The sequence below is a fragment of the Podarcis liolepis genome (genome assembly GCF_965112155.1).
Source record: "Podarcis liolepis genome assembly, chromosome: 6".
NCBI classification, from domain to species: Eukaryota; Metazoa; Chordata; class Lepidosauria; order Squamata; family Lacertidae; genus Podarcis; species Podarcis liolepis.
The window spans coordinates 51357225-51382374 of record NC_139559.1 but is presented as its reverse complement, the minus strand read 5'-3'; the positions used below and the strand labels follow the sequence as shown (position 1 = coordinate 51382374).

Here is a 25150-nt window from a genome sequence, read left to right as displayed (position 1 = left end):
TTTGGGATAGAAATGATGCACCATAATCTTCTCTGGGTGACTCCATAGTTTCAGGCTTTTTTCTATTGGAAAATGGAGGCAATAACCTGTCTCCATCTCCAGGAGCACAAATTAAACTGCTGCATGGATTCTCCTATCAAAACTCAAAAGCTGTTAACCACTCTACTTCAGATCTCTGGTGTTGGGCACACAGGAATAATAATACTCCCAATATGCTGAATGCTAAAACTGCACCATAAAATACCGATTGTCACTATGCAAGCCAACCCAACAGATTGCCACATATATCTCTTACACTCACCGTCACTTGCCCACTTAGAAAATTCTGGTGTTATTCGGGTACTAGGCGTGCCACCACTGGAAAAAGAGACAGCAGTGAAAATTTGTCCCAGGAAAAATCCCACAGCATGCATTTCTTCTCACCATTATTAGGAATGATTATGTACATAGTATTTAAAGTTTGTCAATTGCCTTACAATTAATTTGTGTTTACTCTCACAACTGTGTTAAAGCAGGACACTATTGTTTTCATTTTACATATGGGAAACTTGAGAGAAAAAATCTGTCCGCCCATGCAATGAATCCCTAGCAGAAGATGAACTTGAACAGAGGCCTTCCAGGCCCAGTCATAACTATGTATCCACTGGAAGGGAGATAAGACATGTTCTAGTCAGTGCAAAATGCAGCTACTGCAATGGTGGGTTAAGAGTGGATTACACCAATGCTACAACTTTACTGACTCCTTGTCATCATCTGCATGCAATTCAAGATCCTAGTTCTTGATTGATTTAAGCATTTACAGAACTTAAAGCCCACCTTTCATCTTCTGTTCTGTCACTTTCTTAAGATTTACCAAGAGTGCACCAAGAGCTCCCTTTACTTGTGTCACCCACATGCTAAGCTTTGAATAGCATGCAGAAATGCTTTCCGTAACTCACTATAAACTGTGGAAATTCCAATGAGACTCACTTATACTTTGAAATAGCAATTTTTCAGAAGCACTCAAGCAGACTTTAAATGGCTAAATTTAAGCATACGTAGAGATACTCTCACTGTTTTCGTAATTTTAAATTACTGTTACTTTACTGTATTTTTAATATTTTGTTGGAAGCCATCCAGAGTGGCTGGGAAAACCCAGCCAGATGGGTGGGGTATAAATAATAAATTATTATTACATTGCTGAAATTATGGCTACCACCTACTATGGGCTATAGGGATAGGGCAGGTTAACCATCAGAACTCCCCACTAACACCCTAGCATTTCTGCCTTCCTTTCAACATCAAATATTAGTCACTGTCAATTCAAATTACTGGAGGCAGAAATAGTATGAGGCAGATATGTGTTTCTATGAAGTGAAATCTGATTTCAGGCCACTGCTTGTAACAAGCTAAGCAGTAGGAAAACTTCATTTCACTGCTCTATCAATCTCTTCAACCTTGACCTCCAAGGCTCACTCAGCCTAAGAGACTGGAGCAATGTAAGTGCTGTTTCCACACAGGGCAGAGGGCTTGAAAAACCAATCCATTTCTTAGCTCTCTGTTAACACCCATTCAGTTATTTGCCTGAAATGCTTTCCAGAATCTTCCACACAAGGCCTGTGGAGATTTCTAGCAGACAGCAGCCCAGAATACATAATCAACACTGCAAGGACCTTGAGATCCATTAAGGTGGTCAACTCCTAGACACTTATGGATCCTACCAGAATCCAGAATGATCTGGGGGATTTAGCTGCTTTTGCCAGTGGTTCAGTCACTGTAATTTGTAATTGCCAGAGTCTCTTGAAAAAAGTACTCTTGAGTACCACCTTAACCAGTGGAAAAAAGGCTTCCCTATCGTTTAATAAGATCTGGTCAAAGAGTGCTAGTAGTTTTTAAAAAAATCAAAATTAATCCACTGAAAGGGAAGGGTCATAGTTCAGTGACAGAACACATTATTTACATGTAAAAGGTCCCTGACATTTGCAGGTAAGATCCCTATATGAAACCACAGACAGCCTCAAATATTTAATGTAGACTGACCTTCACCAACCTGGTACTCTTCAGTTTGTTTTGAACTACAACTCCCATCAGCTTCAGTCAGCATGGATGTGTTGACTGCACCTGATGGAAGTTGTAGAAAACATCTGCAAAGGCTGATGTGAATAATACTGAGCTAGATGGACCAATGATTGACTCAGTATATGGGTTTGACGTTCCTGCATTGCAGGGGTTTGGACTAGATGGTCCTTGTAGTCCCTTCAAACTCTACAATTCTATGATCTGTATGCACTTGTCTTACTTATTTCAAATGGGGCACAAGCATGCTTAACAGGGTTTCCAGCCCTTCTCCTTTCCTTATCCACAAAATGAAAAAGTTTTGCACCCTGCCCTGTTGTCAAAAATTCATAATGTGGGTCTTATCAAAAATTCTAAATTGTACAAAGCCTATATTTCTCAACTGTAAATGAATAAGCTCATCAATATTATACAAATCTACCTTATTTTCATATTTCTAATGGGCGAGCTGAGAGTTTTTTCCAGTGCACAATGCCCCACGTACGAGGTGCTATGTCCAGAGTCAGGATTTAATTTCTCAAAGAACAAGAACTACTACCTTTGGCATAAATGTGGCCAAGGAGTAGGGTGGGACTTTACTGCTGTGTTATAGATGGGTAACCATTTTCTTTGCAAGTAGCTGCTTCCAAAGTTCTTCCTGCCTTGCATCTCACACTGATATGATATATCTGCTTTGAGAAACGTCCTCACCGGCCACCCAGCACCATGAAGCATGTCCTGCTCCACTCCCAGACAGTACTTTTAAAAGTCCACACTTACTTTAAGACTGCACCTCGAAGCGCCTCTCTCTCCTTGGCTTCACCTGGTTCTTCCCCAGTGCATGGAATGATATCTGCCTCTGTGTATCTAAGCATGGAGGGTTAAGGAGAGCACAGCCTGATGAATAAGAAGCTTTCACTGCTTATCCCAAGCCATCAAGGCAGAGCAGCCAAGAATTCCTTTGAGGGATGGGTAGGAACTGTTTGTAGTCCAAGGGTCACATTTCCTTCCGGGTAACTTTTTCTGGGGCCCACACAGCAGTGGTGAGCAGGGGCAGATGCAAAATGGGCAGATCAATGAATGTGAATGTACCTTTCCACACTAGGCTAGTTTCTACATACCCACCCACCCACCATACAAATTCAATATAGTGCACCAATTAGAATGGCACCAGAAATTCTGAAGAACTAAAGAATGCATTTCAAAGACCACAAGGTTCCTTTCACCACAAGGAACGTGTAAACACAATAACAGCTGTTTGATAATAAGAACATGCCCATCTTAAAACAGCAGAGGAGGAAATCATCTCTCCTCAGCGAGGAATCAGATGCTGGAACTGGTGAAATTACTACCCAGCTCATGACTAGTAAATAAAGTTGCTAACAGAGCAATTTCAGTGAACAGGGAACTTGTGGAACCCTCTCCTAACTGAATGAAAATGTATGAATTAGGCAAGAGCAGCAAGAGTTTTAGTGGCACAGCAGAGCCACAGTCTCTTAGTGGGAGTTCAGCACCTCTAGAAAATGATACTGTGGCTTTCCATATTCCAGTGTGTCATCTCCATCCACATCAAGGTCAGCATCACTGTCTGGATTCTCCTTGCCGCTGCACATGACAAACCCGGACCCTGAAGGAAAAGAAAAGATGTGCAATGTGTCACCACAGGGCACAGAGGAACAAAATGTGGCCTGGGCAAGTCTAGGGGAGGGGAAAGATGGCATGGGAGAGAGAAAGCAGTCTTTTAGCTGCATAGGTTTCCAGCAGTCACTTTCCTCCAGGCTCATTTTAGCTATGGTTTGATCCAGGCTATCTCCCTGTCTCAACTGTATGTAATACAATGGTAACATTGTATAATTTCATAAGTATGAAGAGAGGTCACGATATATCTTGATCTATAAATCTCTTTCTCTATATAGAGAGACAGAGTGCGCTGGGGGAGCAAAGAGAATTGTGAGTCATGACACAGTCTGTCAGAGATAAACTGGACTGGGAACCAGCACTGCTCAGCAACAGAAAAAGTGTACTCAAGCCAAAAACTAGCAAGTCTGTGATTTATTAGGTTTGTTGCAAGCAGGAGGTGGTAAATGCATAGAAACATCCAATTAATATGGGAGATGAAAAACACACTCCAGGCTTGTATACCATAGAAGAATTCTATAGACTCCAAATGCAAAAATGGGGAAGTGAGAAATAAGGGTTCACTGCAGGCTTGATGGACCACACATAAACTGATATGTAAAGCAGAATACTTTTGTGTGCAGGAAGGAAACTGGTTCCAAACACTATCATCACTTCCTTCATGATCTTTACAATTTCATAAAACTGAATTCCTTGCCATCCCACCCCCACCCCGTGCCCATGCACTGGGTTAGATCACATCACAAAGATTTTAATGAGCAGAGAGCCAAGGGGACAAAGATGTTGTTTACTGGAGGTGTTTCAAAGAAAGGAGTATATTTAGTATTGAATGGACAGAAGCAAAAATCGAGTGATGTTATAAGGAATATCCCCGTCTCAAATTACCAGAGGCACCCAATCCTAGTCATAAATCTGGCATCTAGACTTTATGCACAAATGCAAAATCCCTCCATCAACCTTTCATTCCTTTCAGTTGCACCAGCCCCTAAGTCTAATATTGCACTTGCCTGTACTCTTATGGGCAGTCAAAAATTCTGTGCTAGAAACCCAGATTCTGCACTCAGATAATTCAGTGTTATACAGCTCAAATGAAGGATTTAAAAGCAAAATTGTTTTGTTTACCCACTTTGGGCTGTAGTGTGGAACTTATTTTTCTACGAGTAAGTTTCTATTTCAACCTCTGAAAATGGAAGGGCTCCATTCCTCCTCTAGGAGGAAGGCATATTTTGCAGATTTCCCCTTCACCTTTCAGTGCCCAATGCCATCTCCCATGTTGTTTCAGATGGTCCCCTGAGATTCCGGAGCAACTTTCCAGGAAGGGGGCATGTTTGGAAAGAAAAAAATCAGCAACCTCTCTCACTTTTACTCTAGAATACTACTTTCAAAAGAAGTTAGCTCAGATATTTTCTGCCATTTTGCAATGGTAGTTGGATGCCATGTTTTCAAGACAACACACAATTTGGCAATACAGTTTATAGAGAAATCCTGGCTAGCCTTTGCACACCTCCATTTTGCCCACTGTGAAAAATGATAACTAAGGTTGCTAATGTTTGCTCCTGCAGACTTCCTGGGTTTTTGTTTTTCTTTAAAGATGTGCATGCACAGGAACTGAAATACCTGCAAAAATGCCCAGAACAGTAGTGGAGGGGGGGAAGGGGGGGATGACTGACATAAGGGACAGAAAAATAGCCCAGATACTTTCCATCAAGTTCTACCCACTGGTGTAGAAAACGGAATAGCAATGAATATTCATGACTGGAAAAATGGAATTTGTGGAAACTTATCTGCTAAAACCCACACATAGAAAAACTGGATTTTTGTAACTTATTTATGTCGTAACGCCCACATCTGGAAGTACCCCAAATTGCCCCAGATTTTGAAGCCTCCTCAGCAATGGTTTGTCTAGCAAGTACCACCTTTTCAGTTTATTTAGATTTAAAACAGGACAGAGTTGCTAAAGACTGTGGTACTTTTCCATGGTTGCCCAAAGAGCATGAGTGCTATTTCACACTGGTAGAGACAATGAGGTCACACAGATACTGGCCTGCAGTATGCCACTATCAGGTATAATTTAGCTTGTAATCTCTGAAAAGCCCAGCCTCTAAACACACAAGCTTCTTTCTTTCCCACCATCTCTCAAATACAAAGCAGAAGTTATGGCCTGACCTGGGCTGTGATCTGAATGCCATCTATATTAAAGATGTAGAACAAGATTTGAGGCTGGAGGAAATCTTGAATAGAAATGAATTTCATCTCTGCTTCACTTCAGTAACAGAACTGATACAAAAATGGGGAGAAAGAAGCAGCTTTTAGGAAATCCAATTTCTTGTCCTATATGTCAAATTAAGCTATCAGAACACAGTACAAGCAACAAACGTTTACCATACAGAGACCAGAATCTCCTTTTCACAGTTGCATTTTTCTATATGTGCTCAGGAAGCTCAGTTCAAAGACTGCAAAGTAGAACAGAGAAGCCTATGATGCCACCAGAGTCCAAATTGTTATATGGAATGCTAGGGCTGCACCTTGAAGGAACCTAAAGTATGATCATAGTTTCATTTCAATCAGGCCAGAAAGTAAGTCCAAATGAGACGGTAAGTGGGCAAGGCTAACATGGGTTCCTGATAGGAGGAAGAGTCATAAGTAGAATTTTGATCAGATTTCTCTCTGCTGAAACTTTATTTTCTGAAATTCTTCTTAGAACCCAGTAAATACTGGCAAATCCTGGCCCAATCTTGGTCTACCAGGTTGTTTTCCCCAAGCTATGCTAACCTGCCCAACAAGTTAGTTGACTATAGCCCATAGTACTGTATTTAAGAGACTTAAAAATTGAAATGGGTGGCTGGCCAGAAATAGCCTTAGATATAGGGTGGGGGCAGGGAGAGAAGAGAAAAAGAAGGAAAGTAAAATATCATACTGACTTACAGAATCACTTGCAAGATTTGGTGATACTGCAGGACACTAGGGGAATATTGTCACTACTTTATTTAACAAAACATACATACCACTTGATTGCAGCAAAACCTCTAAGCCCTTTACAAGAAGCCTAGCAGGGGGATATACATTTTGTTAAATACAATAATAAATTTTGCAACCAGAAAATGTAAATTAAGAAAATGTTGCATTACTCATTATGCTTAAAAGTTCTAGTCGCACATCTTTTTTCTTTCATACTTTGGAATGCTGTGCGTGTATGCACATGAAATTTACTTACTGTAGTCAACACTGTTAGCACCCTAACTTTCTGTCCTCCAGTCAACTGACTTTGCCAGAGAAGGAAAATAAAGTCTGTAAAGCTTCGTATGCTTCAGCAGCAGAGCACAACAAAAGTGTTATGGGTGGCAGAAGTGGTCTGGAGTTCTCATTGTGTGGAACAAAACAAGTTCATGCATCTACAGGAAGACTTGATGCATAAGCAATCTATCTGCCAGCTTTAGAAAGTCATGGGTCTCTGCTCTACGCTGCAGTAACTGAGGGAGATTTAAAGTGGTACCTTCGGTTACAGACGCTTCAGGTTACAGACTCCACTAACCCAGAAATAGTACTTCGGGTTAAGAACTTTGCTTCAGGATGAGAACAGAAATCAGTGGCAGTGGCGTGGCAGCAGTGGGAGGCCCCATTAGCTAAAATGGTACCTCAGGTTAAAAACAGTTTCAGGTTAAAAACGGACCTCCAGAAGGAATTAACCCGAGGTACCACTGTATTTATTTTTTAATTCCTGAGTTGCCACTGGGTAACATTATAGTATCTCCAGAATCTCAATAGTGACTCCTACATGGGTGACGCTACCTATAAAAAGGGACCCTGTGCCCAGCATAAGGATGGATATAGGGATGGTTCCAACAGGGTCAGGGCTTTTGTTACACTTTTGTGTCCCAACTCACTCACATTTTTTCACTGTACAGAGCCAGTGAAAACATGCCAGCAGCTGTTTAAATACTGGAGGTCTAAACCGATTTACATTAATTATTCATCCCAGGCTCATTCAAACCAGATTTCTGGACAAGAACCTTTATAAATGAATTAAATGGTGTTTATAAAAGCAAGACAACCCAATAGGATCATAGCTGCTATGTGTGCACATACGTGCATGCACATGTGCATATGAAGTGTAAAGATCTAAAAAACAACCACACTACTAGTCTTTGGCACAAGCACAATTCCACCCTGAGTGGGGAAAAGGACAGGAAGTCCAAGACAGAGAAGAATTCCAACAAAAATGCTTGAAGGCAATTCCATGGCTTCCCTGCCCATAAGGCTAATGGTTCTAATATACCCAGGTGGTTGCTTCCTTGAGGCAATGCATTTCAGGGAGACCAGACCTCTCCCTTGACATAATCATACTAGCTTTTAGGGTTCAAACCAATTTGTCCTCCATGTTTATGAATGCATATCCCTTTCTTAATTTGTAGGCTATTTGAGGAAAAGTCTGTACCCATATGAATTTGCCTGGGTCCTGCTTGTGAATCAGCCATTAAGATCTATTAATTGGTAGGCATCAGGGCCTTTCTGGTAATGGACTCATACTGCATAAGCCTCTCCTGCTGCCTCCCTGTCAATTCTTAATATTATCAACGAAAGGGCGGTCCTACTCCTTGCTTCAAATTCTAACAGCAAAATAAAACAGAAAACCTTTGCTCTCAGACACTTCAAAGCTTATTACAGTCCTACCACCTTCTCACTTAGAAAGTAACCATTTATGTAGAGGAGAAAGCTGCAGGATGTGGGATTGTGCATGCATGCATCAATGAAATCCCCAAGCCTCACTCATCTAGGCTAGCTCACTGCTTTCTCAGTTCCCTGGTCAGCCATAAGCAATCTCATCCTGAACACCACTGGCAACATTTCCCTTGTAGCAGCCAGAAAGCAATGAATTTTCAAGTCAGGACTTCAGGTGAGAAAGGAGGTGCATTTTTTTAAGAAAAAAAATTTGCACTGGTTCAGAGAGAATGGTTGGGCTCTGCTTGGGAAAGAGCACTGTTTTGTTTTCAAAAATATATGTGCTGGGTCTGAAGCCTACTTGGAACCTATGCCTGCTGTTCTAGAAATTCTTAAACTTTAGATTGAGCAGACTAGTGGTTAGATGCGCTCTCTTACATTTCACAAATTCCAGGGCTGTTAAATGGGATACAAATCAGATTCCAAGGCAGAATCTTGGCCAAACCCAGCCCCCAGAGGGCAGTAGAGGTCATGATTAATTTTGTTCCAGATCAAGTTCCCCCTTTCTTATCATTCAGTACTTTCAAGTCATGCAACCTCCTGTGCGGCTAGCCCCAGCAATGGGTACCCAGGAGCACCACCTTTGAAGATGGAGGTTCCATTTAGTAATGATGTCCAGTAGCAGCTGACAGGGCTATCCTCCAAGAATTTGCTAAAACTCTGTTAAAGCCATTGGGCATCACCACATTCTTCCAAATATGACTAATCAGAATAAAATGCTGTGTATTTAGGCCCATTTTGATGTCTTCTCATCTGAGGTGGTTAAAAGAACACAAAGCATGCTATCGTGTTATTAACTAGTATTTATGCAGCAGCTTAAATAGACTCGAAGAAGAAGAAGAAGAAGAAGAAGAAGAAGAAGAAGAAGAAGAAGAAGAAGAAGAAGAAGTAGTAGTAGTAGTAGTTTTAAAGGGATAAAGCATATTTTTGCTTTCGGATGAGGCAAGTGTATTGCCTCATCACTGAAGTTTGAAATTATTAAAATTGTGTCGTAAGGCTTCTTCATTCCCAATTTGGCATTCCTTAGAGAAAATAATTTTGCCAACTCATTCTTCCAATCTGCTAGCTTTTGGCTGAATACCATTTACTTTTGGTGATATAACTAACCCTACTGAAGCTAAAGCAACACCATTTTCTGACAGTCTTAATCCAAGATGCCTGTCTAAAGGTCCAGGCAAACAAGAGTGAGCATGCAGGTCAGACTCGGGAGCCATTAAGCCAAGAAAAAACAAAGTTACTGTTCTGTCTCCGATCCCCATTGCTCTTGTAGGCGGCTGCTCTGACAAGCAATTCCAGCACCAGTGTTGAGTGGCACCTCTATAAACCCTGTGACAGTTCGGGAGACAAACTCTCTCATCAGTCAGAATGTACCTATCAAGATCACTTACCTTGAGAGCACAGTAGCCCTCGAGCACTGTGTACACAGCTCTGCTCTGCCTGGCCTTGGAGCAGCTGGACCCAGCACCAAAATTGAGTTAATGCTGAACATTCTAGGAGTTCCGAGCAAGAAACAGCCCCACAGAGATATGAGCACGGGACCTTTGCTACGAGTAAAGAGGCCCATTTCACATGTGTAGAAGGCCAGATCTAAACTCACACATTAGACAGCTCTCCCCCTCTCCGATTTCTGAGTTTAAAAATGATTATATATGCCTTCCTAAAGAACCATTTTTCTATAATCTGTTTCCACGGTACTTCTGTATGAGTGCATAAGATACATAGCATGACATAGGTGTTACTGAAATTATAAACAGTTTGGGGGGGAAATAATAGAGAACACTGACCTACTACTTGGTATACTTCTAGATTAGAGGGTGTGATGAAATTCATTTACAAGCAAAACAGAAGGGCATCAATAGTCTGTGGCATTCACTGCCACAGAATATGATGATATGACAAGCATACCTAGATTAAAATGAATTAATTATCTTATTAATGAAGGTGACTTCAGCATTATTCTCCTGGGTGACTAGAAACACAACATCTTTTTCCTCTTCCACTCTTGTGACATATTTTCGCTTCCCCCATTCTCTTTTTGCATGCAATGTGTGGGTCTGTTTTTTCAATTATGATCAAACTAGAATGTTTGGGATGGGAAGATACATGGCCTTTTACTTCCTAAAAATCTAATGCCTCCCCACTCCAAGTGCAACCTAGAAGCACTGTTTTGCTAGACATCTGTATGTTTAACAGCACCCATGACTATGCTAGTAAGATAAAATCCCATGCCCTTTAAAAACAAATACAGTGGTACCCCGCAAGACGAACGCCTCGCAAGACGGAAAACCCGCTAGACGAAAGGGTTTTCCGTTTTGGAGGCGCTTCGCAAAACGAATTTCCCTATGGGCTTGCTTCGCAAGACGACAGCCCATAGGGAAATCTCAGGGACAGCGGGGAAGCGCAGCGCGTCTTCCCCACTGTCCTCGGACCTCCTCCCGCCGCCGGCTTCGGAACGAAGCTCCGATGCCGGGCGGCGGAGGGGGAAAGCCTCCCGCCGCCGCGCGGCATCGGGACGAAGCCCCGATGCCGGGCGGCGGAGGGGGAAAGCCTCCCGCCGCCGCGCGGCATCGGGACGAAGCCCCGATGCCGGGCGGCGGAGGGGGAACGTCTCCCGATGCCGGGCGGCGGAGGGGGAAAGCCTCCCGCCGCCGCGCGGCATCGGGACGAAGCCCCGATGCCGGGCGGCGGAGGGGGAAAGCCTCCCGCCGCCGCGCGGCATCGGGGGAACGTCTCCCGCCGCTGCGCGGCATCGGGACGAAGCCCCAATGCCGGGCGGCGGAGGGGGAACGTCTCCCCCAGCCGCGCGGCATCGGGACGAAGCCCCGATGCCCGGCGGCGGAGGGGGAACTTCTCCTCCCGCTGCGCGGCATCGGGACGAAGCCCCGATGCCCGGCGGCGGAGGGGGAACGTCTCCCCCCGCCGCGCGGCATCGGGACGAAGCTCCGATGCCGGGAGGGGGAGGGGGAAAGCCTTCTCCCGCCGCCCGGCATCGGATGGCTTTCCTGAAGACTTGGGGTGGGAGGAGGGTTTTCCTTCCCACCGCCAACATTCAGAATGCTGTTCTGAATGTTGGCGGTGGGGAGGAAAAACCCTCCTCCCACGCAAGCCCCGGGAACAGAGGGAAAGCGCTGCGCCCCTTCCCCTCTGTTCCCGTACCTGTCCTGAAGGCTTGCGGTGCGGAGAAAAGCCCTTCTCCGCACCGCCAGCCTGGCAAGCGGTTTCCCTAGGAACGCATTAATTGATTTTCAATGCATTCCTATGGGAAACCGTGCTTCGCAAGACGAAAAACCCGCAAGAAGAAAAAACTTGCGGAACGAATTAATTTCGTCTTGCGAGGCACCACTGTATATATTTTAGATGTCATACAGAGTAAGTGCTCACATGAATGTTCATTGGTAAAGTGCATAACTACATCTTCCCTGCATTCCATTTCAATAAGTTTATTTTTCATGAAAGAATTTGTATTCCATCACTCCAGAACTAAAACCCACATATTTTTTAAAAGATGTAAATATTTTTCCTCTTGCTGCAAAGCCCTCACTAACACCATTGTATTTGTGTTGCGAATAAAATTGGGGCTGCAACAGAACTGCACTTCCGGAAGCTGGAAGTGACAATAAGGACTAATGAAACATTCCATATTGCTGTTATATAAGAATAGCTCTACTTTTTCCCCAACTGAGTCAGAAAAGTAGTGATTTGGTATTTGGGAGAAATAATGGACTGGATATGGGTCAATAAATTGAAATTCAATCCAGACAAAACGGAGGTGCAGAGAGGTGGTATTCAACAAGCTCTGGAAGGGATTAAGCTCTGGAAGGGATTGCACTCTCTCTAGAGCAGTGTTTCCCAACCTTTTTTGGGCAAAGGCACACTTGTTTCATGAAAAAAATCTCGAGGCACACCACCATGCCAGATGGGGAAAGGTCACTTTTTACTTATGTAAAAAATAAAAATAAAAAAATAGTAACAGCATAGAAGGTAATGGTTAGGCTAGCATCCCTCTTCCAAATATGCTAGGTTTTTATTTGCAGGGACTGTTCTACATGGGAAAGCATTCAGTTGCTCCGAAGTTTGGGGGGCCGCGGGGGTGGGCGCGCGTCCCAGGAGGCGGAGGCCAGCCCGGGCTGGGAGCCGCGCCGCGGCCCGGGGGCGGTAGGCGGACCGCGGCTCCTAGGATGTGGAAAGGGGTCGGCGGCGCAGGGGGAGGAGACCCGCACGGCTAGGGCAGCGCACAGGGGGAGGGGAGCGGGCCGGAGGCGGGCGAGGGGGGCCGCGATCCCGCATGCCGCGAACATGGCCTCCTTCCCCGCGGGCCCCGCCGAGCCCCCCGGCCTGGGAGGGCGGCGCGCCCCCGTCGCCGGAGGAGAGCAGAGGCAGGAGGAGGAGGACGAAGGCGCTGCCGAGGAGGCGCGCCAACTTCTGCCAACTTCGGCGCCCGCCCCGTCGCCGCAGGCTCCTCCCGGCCGAGAGCCAGAGGACGGCGGCGGAGCAGGAGGAGGAGGATCGGGTTTGGCGATGGCTGCTGCGTCCTCTCCAAGCGTGGGGCTGGCCTCCGCTGCGCCCGATCCTCCGCGCTCGCCGCACTTCTCGGCGGAGCAGGTCTCGTGCGTGTGCGAGGCGCTGCTGCAGGCGGGCGACCCCGGCCGGCTGGGCCACTTCCTGGGCTCGCTGCCGCCCGACGCCGAGGCGCCGTGCCTGGAGGCGCAGGCGGGCGAGAGCCTGGCCAAGGCGCGCGCGCTGCTGGCCTTCCAGCGCGGCGACTTCGTCGAGCTCTACCGCCTGGTGCAGAGCCGGCGATGGGATGTGGGAGGGAGCTCGCTTGCCGCCCCGCGTGTGCCTATGTGGGGCACGTTACAGCCCCGTGACGTCAGCGCCACGCAGGCAGCCAGGCAGGCAGACGGCGAGAGCCCCGCGCTGGGCAGCCTCTCCTTGCCGCCGCCGCCGCCCCGCCTCTCGCCGCCCGACTCGCCCACCTCCCTCCCACGGCACACCAGGCAACGTCTCGCGGCACACTAGTGTGCCGCGGAACACTGGTTGGGAAACACTGCTCTAGAGGATCAGGTACTCAGACTATGAATGTTTTCAGATTCATCATTTGAGGCTCAAGTAACCTCAGCAGCACAAAAGACCTATCAGCTCAAGCTGATAACTGCCCACCCCACCCCTGCCCCTGAAAGTCTAGTCATAGTTAGCCATGTCCTGGTAAATTCTGGGTTGGATTACTGAAACCAATTTAGAATTCTGAGGCTAAACAGCCAACAGGGGCCAGCTGTAGAGATCATATCTTGTCTGTACTGAAAGAGCTTTGCTGATTCCAGGTAACTTTCCAAGTTCAATTCAAAGGGTTGTTCTTAACCTTTAAAGCCCAGCATCCAGATACCTGTTTCACTACTTTATCTTGGATCAATCTGCTCATCTACTGAGATTGTCCTCTGTTGTCTCTTCTCTTGGAGCCCACACCAAAGGGAAGTGCAGCAGATGGTAACAGAGCCAGTCTTTGCAATGATGGTGCCTTTCCTTTGGAATAGCCTTCCCAGAGAGACCTACCTAGCACTCTTACTACTATCATTAAGGTACCTAGCAAATATATTTCTGTTTTCCTAAAAATATTGGTATTTATAGCTTAGTTGTTGCTTTAGCTTTTCTGCATTAGAAAACATGACTTTAAATTGAGGGTGCAGGGTATAAATGTAAATAAATGAATGAAATTACGCAGAAAGTCCCCACCCCCTTTCTCTCTCACACACAAACATGAACAGCTCATTCCGCGCTTTAAATAGTTTAAAGTCTTTATATACAAGCATGCCCATCTTCTCTAAAAAGATAAATACAGGTGGCGACCAATTTGCATGAGAATTCTGTTCCTGGGCCCTACAAATGTTGGTGGAGTTCAAAACTACCCAGGCATCAGCAGTCATAAATCAAGTGGATGTGCACAAAATTTTAAGTCTGCTTTTACCACAAAGATAGTCAACATATTATTTCACCCGATTCAAACTTGAAACATATACGGTGTCTTGCACAACTCAATCCAGAGAAACAAAAATATATTCCAATTTTGCTCATAGGTGGGGTTCAGAACCATGCATTCAGTAAAGGGAGGCCAGTGCTGTCATTAGGCCAACTAGGCAGCCACCTAGGGCACAGACCTCTGAGGGGCGCAGTGCTGACCTCTTAGGGGCACAGTTTACAGATTGTTTTTTGTTATAGCTTATGAATTTCTAGTAATATTTTATATTTTGAAGAATTTTATGATTTCTACAATACATCATTTTTTGTAAACTGAAGTTAGCCATTTTGGGAGGTATGCGTGTGTGCAAGGTTAGCCTTGCCTAGGGTGCAAAATATCTGGCACCAGCACTGAGTACAGGCAACGGTGCATCATAACAAGGCCATACGTGAACCGTGCTTTGCTTGGTTATAAGTAGCAGTCACTTTGCAATAAGAAAACTTTTTTAAAAAAACAACAACTGGTCTTGGGGTACAATTGTATCCTTAGTTGGGCTGGTTATTTACCATTATGTATGCAACTTTCTAGTGCTAAAAACAGATTCTGTACAGAAATGAGACTGCACATCATCTTTATATAAGTGAAGAGTAGAACTGAAGCAAATAAAGCACAGAATCTGTTTTATTCTTTACAGCATTTAAGGGATAAATTTCCCACTTGTCTGATTATCATTTAGGCATTGTGAGTAGTAGCACACAATGGCTTTAGAGTTCCACTGTCCGGAATGCTAAGAATCGACTATTTGTTTTCACTCACTATTTATTATTCCAAATTTGCTCACACATGATTACTTCCTACTGAAGTTGCTACTGCTTATAATTTAACTGTGTGTCACTGGTTGTCATTTATGGATACACTGCTGTGTATTGTTATTGATTTTAAATTGTAAGCCTCCTAGAGGGCTCTTTCTGAGTAAAACTGACAGGATATAAATCCAAAATATAAATAAGTAACAAATGAAATAATGACCTGCCAGAAGAACCTCTAGCAATGCTCTAGTGCAGAGCAGAAGAGCTAATCTGCTTATGACATGCGTATCTTGTCTGTCCTGCTCCTACAACGGAAGAGTCTTTAGCGTTGGTCCCCAATGTGCTCAAGGTGCACAAGGCACAACACTCGATTCTTCAATATAAAAAATCTCCAAAAACTGAAATGTGTATCTGAAGAAGTGTGCATCTGAAGAAGTGTGCATGTACACGAAAGCTCATACCAAGAACTAACTTAGTTGGTCTTTAAGGTGCTACTGGAAGGAATTTTTTATTTTGACTATGGCAGACCAACACGGCTACCTATCTACTACTGGATCCAAAAACTGAATTATGCTCTACCTCTCACTTGGTGCAGAGACCTATCCAAGGCTGTAATGGCCAGAACTCAGATGAGTGTTTACAGTGCTTGTGGGTAATATAGAGAGATTTGGTAAAAAATACAGTCTCTAGTTAAAGACTAAAAAAACCAGCAGGTTTTGTTAATTACTTTTCCCACAACATCTACCAACCTCTGGCTGAGCTCATTCACCTGCTTTGCCTAAAGTGTTGCTTGCTCCTTCCTGGATAAGGAATAACTCCCCCCCACCCCCCACCCCCAAAAGCAGCAATAAAAGTGTTTTAATGCTGCCAGGCCTCACACACATTTCCTGGGAACAGCTCTTGGCAGTGTTTGTTTCCTCAGCTGCTGAAACATCCCCAAACTAGCATCTAGAGAGCATAGTGGCACGGATGTAGCTTTCCTTTATAAATGGCTTGGGGAAAAGCAAACTGCCTTGACTCTTTTAAAAAGAGAGGGCAAAAGGAAAGGATCACTGTAGTCAACCTTTGATGGCTAATGTTTGTTGGAATTAGTTATTAAATTGCATTGTTCTATTACCCTGTTGCACTATAAACGATCAGGTAAAGATGAATTGGATTAGTAATGTTCATGACTCCAGGTTGATGGAAAACTAACCTGACCACAGAAAAATGCAAAGTCTGGTTTTCACTGGCTGCTATGAAATAACTTAATCAGGATCATGGGATTTATAAAATACACACATAGATCTTCAGTGTTTGAGGCCATGCATATGGATCATTGTAGTAGAGCTGCCACTCTAAAGTCATCTTTCACGCTGTAAGAAAACAGAGCCTAGGCTGCAAGTCTGCATCCCAACTGCTTGTAGTCATCTTTACTAACACACCAAGGAGGAGACTTTAAGAGGGGGCTGTATAATTTTATGGCCATTAATATTTTGTGGTACTGCTGCATGCCAAGGTGAAAGTCATCAAGCCTGTGCCTCAGGGGGCAAGCTGGTTGCCTGCAAAAGGATTTTTCCTCCTGTAAACAGCACCTCAGAACTTGGCTGAGAGCACCACACAAGTTCCCCTTTGTGCCTCCATCACACAGTGGATACAGCTGGAAAGAGGATCCCATATCCAAGCTGCTATGGCAATTCCTCCAGTTCTGTGCCAGCCTAATGTTCAGCAGGAGGCGTGCATGCATTTGTGTGCTTGTATGTGGAAGGCTGCCATACAAAGGGAAATTTGCAAGCAGAGGCTTAGCAATCATTGGCGTAATTTCCATGAAGGTGGCTCAGGGGAATTTTTGTTCATGTAAGGAGCGAGGGAAAACAAAAAAGGAAAGAGGGGAATTAAAGTAATCTTGAATCACTAAACAGGTTCACATCACTGGATCAATAAGCACCACTGACAGGGATCACAGTCACATTGCAATTCTGCCAATAACAGAGGAAGGCGGAAAAGCTGAGGGGACGACTTTTCTAAAGCAGCCGAGCATGAAGTAGTCAAGTTTGGTAAGCAACCCAGAGCAATGTCCCCATTTAAAGGCACTGGTGGAAGCAGCATGCCTTGCTGTCCACTGATTTAAATAACAATGCACTCAAACTTGATAGAAAAGAGCCATGGGATAGCATAACAAGGCCTGTATTTTATAAGCCAAACCTGCATGCTCACTGCAAACTAATTTTTCATATAGGCCAGGAAGACGGAAGAAAATCAGTGTTAATTTAATCAATTGATCAGGCTATTGATTACAAAACTGGAGCTGCTAGTTAGCCATCTGCAGTAATTCTGCCTGCTTTTGAGGGCACAGCACACAGCATCGATTTCTTCACCTGCTACACCAAAATAAAAACAGGAATGCACTTTCCAAGGAAGGGGGGGGGGTGAAGCAGGATGGTATCAAGCCTGTGGTCCAAAGAGAGGAAGCAAGTCACTAAACACATGTAGCCAGAAAACAGGGGCAGCACAGTGTCTTGCAAGTTTCAAACTGAAATTAGTTACAGATGCAGTCACGGTGTCTTGTGTAAACGCTATCGATTGGGAAGCTGACAGTCTTAGGAGCCTCAATGCTAGGACAATCAATCCGGCAGCAGTGTCACCTGCCACTTTACTGAATAGTTGACAATGCAATTATCCAGTGTGGAGGCAGGGAGTTGGCGTGTGTCAAACGCAGTTAACCACTTTCTGGGCACTACTCGATAATGCGTTTCACCGCTTGGTGCAAGAGACGACATGCAAAGACAAGAAGCAGTTTAAAGTCATTGAAAAACCACACTTCCCCTCTTTGGTGGTGGAGGAGGTGGAGGAAGGAGGAGTAAGAGAAGAGTCCCACTGCCCCAACTTAACAACTGTATTTTAAAATGCTATTAAAATTGCGTCAATCAATATCTTGACAGCTGAGGCTGAAGGGCAACCCCAAAGCTCACAGGAGAAGCTGTATTCAAGGCAGATGGCTTTGCAGGGGGAGGAGAGGGGATAAGGAGAGAAAAAATGACGGACTTCATACCAAGCATGGGGGTGCACACACACACAAAATATTGTTTCAGTAATGCTGTGAGAACCAAGAGTAGATGAGCTCATGCCTGTTAGTCCAACAGCCAAGAAAATGTACATTAAAATGTATGTTCTCAACTTGGAACCTACTCAGCTTCCAGCATAGAGTACTTTTAAATGTCACCCCATTACCCTAGATTCCTCCTGCCAATTTAGAGCACCTAACAATCAAATTTTGTCCCCCAACAGCCGGTTTATCTCTTCCTCCCCTGTTGCTGCGCATGAGGGCTATGCTATAAAGGAAATGGTTTACTCAAATGCTGCATTTGAGTAAACTGAGAACAGATACTAAGATTCTCCTTAAACTCTTTCAATTTTCAATAATCTTGCATGCAATAGATAAAGCATCAGTTATTCCCTTTATTTAAACTGCACTGTCTAATGAAATAGTGGTGCCACAGGTTGTCACGCAATAGGCACTAGAATTATTTTCATCCTGCTTTCTTAAGGTTACAGGAGAGCAGTGAACCCTAGTTTAACCTTCCCGAATATTAATTGAAACCTGTCTTTCTGTAACTTGAACTTATTCCCACTTATCCATCCCACAAGGCATCCATCCCATACATTGCTATTATTCCTCACCCCACCTCAAAAAATACCACTTGGGCAACCCTGTTCATAAGCAAAATTGACTCACCTAAAAATAAGGTAGTAGTTTCTACATGGGAATTTCCTAGGTATACAGAATTATAGTAGTTTCTAAATTAATTGGGGGGGGGCTGGGGGGGTCAGCACGACAAGGACCTGTGAACTTTTAGGACCTATGAAGTTGAGTTTGTCAATTCAAATAAAATGAAATAAAAGGAACCAGAGGAAGAAAGACAGGAAACCAGTTTGCTCACGCTGCTTAGTAGCTTATATTATCAGGGAAGAAAAATTGAGGCACTACACAATAACTCCCCCCCCCCCCAGTATACCTTCTCCTTCTCCAGAAACCCTCCTCCCCAAGATAGGCAGCAAGAAATGGTACACAGTTTGTCCTGAGCCCTTCAGAATTAAATTGCATAGTGGGGGCAGCTTTAGGCAAGTAGAGAAAAAAAGTGTGTGCTCCCACACTCACTACACACACTGTATAGCCTTCTGGGGGTGACAAAAGCAACCAAGTGAACCTTTAAAATCTCTCAGGTTAAAAAAAAAGTTCTGCATGGAAAGACAGCAAGTTGCTGAAGTAGAAAAACTTTCAATTATATCTTTCTCTTACGACTTCTAAAGTGGTTCAGAGCATGAAGGCTATAGCAATTTTTTTCTGCCATTGTGCTGTTGACAAAAAAGGTCCAAGGTACACCAGAACTTTAGCAACTTGCCAATTTATTGTAAAAAAAACTTATACAGGATACTTCATTATGATTGTTATTATTATTAACTGAATTTGCATACTGCCATTCATCCACAGATCTCAGGGAGGTTCACAAAAGAATGCATTAGATGCATTAAGTGGGACAAAGTGGTTGGTGGTAGCTACAGATTATACAATGTAGTAGTATACGTCAGATTATAAACAACATTAAAAAAAATATTCCCAGCATTTCATTGTACAGTATAAGCTACTTAGGATGTTGAGTAGTTTCTCTGCCTTGTAAACTAGAAATGTCATAAAACTAATTTCAAAAAAGTTTTGTATGTCTTTTAAGAAAAGAATAGTATTTCCCAAGCACCGTATTAATTCTAAGGTTGGGTGATTCATCAGGCAACCAGATATCATCTTCCACTATGTGCGTGAATGAGCATACCACAAATCCTTAAATCATATTTCACTAAACACCTCAAATACTTAACTTTTCAAATACTTAAATTTTCCCACTTGGTAGACTGGAAACTAGAGGAGTCCACTAATGCTCATCCTGCCTCCTCTTAGGTAATAGAAAGGTAGACCATGCCAAGACAGGGTTTGCTTAACTGTTAGGCATTTATGATGAACTAATAATTAATATCCCAAATGAGAATCAAACTCTGCACTGAAAAGTTAAGGACCTGGTTCCTGAGTTCTGGTTCAGACTATTACCCAGTCCTAACCATGCCTACTCTGAAGAAAATCCTACTGAATTCAGTGGGTCTTACTCCCAGAGTAGTGGGATTAGGATTCAGCTTTAGCCAACAGATGATATCATGCATATGACTTACATAACAATTGCATGGGATTCCTCAGTTAGTGAAAGGCAAGGTTCTTAGGAAATACAATGGTTCTTTTCTCTGTCTTTCTCTTTCTCTTTCTCTTTTGATAGCACAGAAGCACCAAACATATTACATCTCCATCTTCTGGATTGTGTCGGTTCTACTTATCTTATTCATGGTGCCAGTCTGAAAGAAACTCCAATTTGAATTTCTTTCCAAAGTGTGTTTTGTTCCAAAAAACCTCTCTGCGCTAAATCTACATCTTTAAAGTCACTACTGCTCAACGGAGGGGAAAGGGTTCTAAATTCTGCTTCAGAAATCCTGTGGTGATTGCACAAAGTAAATTCATTCAGGTATTTCAATTTAATTTATCTTCTGCAGAAAAATACATTTCCTTGGTGCAGGACTTTTGCATGTCAGTGCGGTATACACAAAAAGCTTACAACAGGAATCCACATCACACAAGGAAAATTGTTGCAGGCCAGCTCAAGACAAGCAAGACTAGATTAGTTAGCAGTCTTGAGCAATTTCTGCCTTTGAGTGAAACAAGAGATAGCTATGTGGCAGGCACCTTGTAACAGAGAACATGCTACTTAGTGTATGAATGAGAGAGATATGCACATATGAACAAATACATATTACAGTTTATATCGTAAGGGAGTTTCATTCTATGGTATTTCATCTTTATCCAAGCAAACAAAGAAAACAAAGTATTGTGTGTGCACATTTGTGCAGCAGCAGAAGGGCTAGAAAAGATCTGTAAGGGCTAACAAGAGCAGAAATAATATGAGCATTCCTTTAGTTGTCTTTACTGGTTCTTGTTCAACTGTTCAAGACATATAGTGTACTTGTTTCTGAACTGATAAATTAAAAAACAAATTAAAATGAAATGTTGTTGTTGTTTATAAAAAAAGAACAGCATTAAACTATGGAAGCAGACAGTCTGGGATATTTTTTTTAATTTGTGGGATAAGGCAAAAGAGAGCATGTTACCAAGGAGCAATATCTGAAACAGATTTTCAAAACTGGGAGAAGGAGAGAGACATTAAGGACGTCACAGATATGAAATTCGAAAGCTGCTCCTCTGACAGCTCTCCTTCCTTCTGCCAAGTCCATTCAAATCCATGGATAACAAATATTAGTTACAGATTCATTCATCCAAGGATCTGTACACACTACAGATACCTTTTATTTCCTGGTCAGTCCTCTGGGAAATCTCATTGTCTAATGCCACTGCCAGCTCTCTTTGATATGACCTTAAATGCAACTTTAACTCAACAAACTGGATGATGGAAATCAGGCACACGCCTGTTAGCTTTGCAGGCACTCTCAAAGAAAAGCATCTTCCTATTTGTGCTCCAGAGGGGAAAAAACAAGAAAATGTAGCTAGTAATTTCAAAAGAAAGTAGGCAGGATGTCACCCTTTGTATAGTTTAAGATTCCTAGCAGAACAACTGTATGACATCCACATTTTGCTAGAGGCAGATTATTTCAAAATGATTAGAAAACAAAACAGCTTGAGTAAGATGAGACTATGCATTTCCATATGTCAAGTGCAGGGTTTCCATGAATGTTCATATTATAAAACTATTACGCATCATAATTATATTTCCCCCTACTGTAGGAACAGACATGTGCCACTCCTAGATATCTTCTTCGCATGCTTCTGGATTCTACACACATAAAAGTACAGTCACTATTGTTGTTGGTTGTGGTGCCACTTCTGCAGTTTATTTTGCAAAAAGTCTGCTGTGACATCAGTGCTCAGAGCAACAAGCATTTGACGTTAAAGGGAGAAACAGGCTGTAAGCCAAGAGTGGGATGACAGCCATCTGCAGGAAATGCCAAGCAATTCATTTGACTCTTCAAATAGTCATAACAACTGTAGGTGACAATACCATCTATTAAATACTTTGCTCTGGCACAGAAGTTAGGCTCCTGAGCCAGTCCTTCAATCTCCAAATTAAGAAAAGGTCTACAAGATAAGGTCACGGGTTTGTCCAGTATCCTGCTTCCCACAGAGGCCAGCCAGATGCCCCCATGAAGCTAAACAGCAAGATATGACATCCCTACATTGTTGGCCCCAGTATCTGGTACTCCAAAGGAGCCTGCCTCTGGCCATGAAGGCTCAATTTAGGAGCCTCCCAGCTGGTTAGTAATCTTTTGACAAAGAAACCTGGAACACCAAGAACGATAGGCTTTCTCATTTAGTAGGAACACCAGCACCTTTGAAGTGCTTGTAAGTGAAAGACCTTCCAAATTCAGAACATACCACACAGTTCCTCATAGGAAGGTTTCTAGTAATCACTCTTCTAGGAAGCCTTGCATACTGTCTTTCAGTCATTAGGGCTTTGCCTCTGTGTATTATTTTCAAGGCAACTGAAATCCCCAAGAGTGTCAGGTGAATAGACAGCTGGCCAGTTGTTGCTTTCCTTGACAAGGTGGTGCAGTGCAGGAAGGGCAAGGAGAGGCAACTTGACTACATTCTTCAAACCCTTCATATCTAGAGAGGACAGCAATCTTGGCTCTATCAGACAGTACAGCTCAGAGTTTAAATGGGACTTGCGCTCACTTGCTTTTCCTGTCTCTGTCTCTCTCTCTTTGAAGTTGCCTGGACAGCTTCCTCAAGCTGGCGTTATCACTCCCTCTAACCACTCTTGGCAGGCAATCTAATTCCCCCTGAAAAGGTCACCGCCATTTTAACTGCCTTTCAATCACATTAGGAGTGCTGCTGCTCGTGCCCGCATAGCTGTGCCTGCAGCTCTCCTGGCTGAGGTGCGATCGATAAACTGACATACCGTTTCACCCCCCCTCCGCCCAACTCCCCCTTTCCCAATGGCTCCCTCACAGTGCAGTTTAGACTCTTACCCCCCTTCCCAACACCAACTCACCTCCTTTGGCTAAAGGAATGACACAATATGCTGTTTGACCAAAAAATCTCCTAAAAGTGATACAACATAGGGGGAAGAGATAACCTATCATGCTTTAATCTACTTAGCCCATTTGCTCCAGCAAATGGGGAGGGGGCTTGGGCTCTCTTCTTAGATACACAGAGGCAGCAACATCCTGGGGACCAGGCAGCTCAGACTCCTTTGAAGCAAGGTTCCTACAAAGAGCAAGCCTGCCTCCAGCTCCCCTCCATGGAATCATTACTGTTATCTCTCTTGCATTCACCCTTTTTTCCTCACAGTTACCACTGCCGTGTTTTCTCCATCGATCCTCGTGTAAGACACTGTTTTAAGTCCGCTAGCCTTTTGACTGGGCTAAGCCGTTTAAGAGATGACAGCAGCCTCTATCAGCACAAAGCCAATATGATTCTTTTCGGATAAAGCACTTTTTTCTCACCCGCTCTTCCTCCCTCCTACTCACAAATAACAGACGCACAGACAAAACTGCTAAGCTTTCAAAGAAAAAAAGGCATTCCACCCCCCCCAACTTCTCTCTGCAATTCTTTAAAGGGATAACTTTGCAATGTAAACAGCTAGAGTAAATGAGTAGCTGTTCTTTAGAACAAGTGAGGGATTGCTACAAATGCAGGGAATTTAAAAGGGGGGGGGGGAGTGAGAAGAAACCCAATGCCTCCCGCATTTCAGCAAGTAGGATGCAGGCTGGAGCATTAGACGCAGAACACAGGAACAATTCTTCATCAAGCTCAGTAGATATAAATTCAGGCCCCACTGACTGGGGAGTCTCCAACAAAACTTTACAATGTTGTGAGATAAGTCTGAATTCTCCAACCTGGGCACAGTTTGCTGCTGTACTATGCCTAACAGTCCCAAGTTTCAGCATCCAGAAATCAAAACTGCTGGTAAAGCACTAGTTGCCCCACTATTTTTCATGTCAAATGTTATTATTTAAATCATAGTTTTTTAAATATCAGGCACAGTGTGCCCCTTAAAAACAGTTTAAAATTACATCTTAAATTATATATTCTCTTAACACTGAATTCATAACCTTTATTGAGGGACTGAATTAAGTGTACTCTTCTATGTAAAAAAGTAATAATAGAGAAATGTGGTTTTTAGTTCAAGTATTACAAATGTCACAAAAGTATCATGTATACTTATTATTGTCCAACCTGTAAATATTTAGACTGTCAAACAAAATGAACACTTAGGGTGGTTTTGAACTACCATGCCCTATCAATGCAAGGATTTCAACTTGTGCAATGGGACATTCCCCTCTTTCCTAAATCTGCTCCAGAGAGTGGGGGGGAACCCATTTAGGGTATGTTCAGGGGGAGAAGGTTCTTTTGTGCAAGGAGAAAGTCTTGTGTTGATTCAATGAGAGACTTAGTACTATGTTGGATTCCACCTTTACTTCCTCTATGTCGTGGTGACATGCTGTTCTGTGAATAACCTACAAACTCACTCAAAAATTAAAATGCACCTAGTGGTCAAAAAAAGTTGGTAGCCACTAGGCTAATGGAAGTTGTAGTCCAAAAATATCTGATGACCACCAGGTTGGGGAATGCTGCCCTAAAGTATCACCCACATAGAGGGTGTTGCTGTACCTCTGCATAATTCACCATTCTAATCATGCCTCCTTCCAGTTAACCGGGGTGGGGTGGGGTGTAGTTCTGTTTCAGCTCTTCCTCAAGTGTTATTGTAAATGTTGTAGTCTCAAAACATCTGCAGGGCTGAGTCTGCCTATGCCTGCACTAACCTAAATTCAAGGGGAGAACACATCAAGCTAACCGATTACTACAAACAGCTGTATCATATTTCTTACCTTATTGAAAGCGGAAACTGGTAAAGTGTATGGATTGTACTACCAAGTGCCCTGTTTCTTAGGTCTAAGCTTTGTC

General features: G+C 43.5%; 1 protein-coding gene across 14 annotated transcripts in view; it reads right to left on the bottom strand.

Annotated features, from left to right (window-relative positions):
- The window catches only part of RNF220 (ring finger protein 220), a 326551-nt gene that overhangs the window by 43229 nt on the left and 258172 nt on the right, over nucleotides 1–25150 (bottom strand). For all 14 annotated transcript variants that reach the window (XM_083509604.1, XM_083509606.1, XM_083509608.1 and 11 more), the window contains 3 exons: nucleotides 3565–3661; nucleotides 2815–2901; nucleotides 302–357 (listed from right to left, as the gene is read on the bottom strand). In XM_083509604.1, coding sequence (XP_083365730.1) covers nucleotides 302–357; nucleotides 2815–2901; nucleotides 3565–3661 — 240 coding nt within the window. The remainder of the gene's footprint in view (nucleotides 1–301; nucleotides 358–2814; nucleotides 2902–3564; nucleotides 3662–25150) is intronic.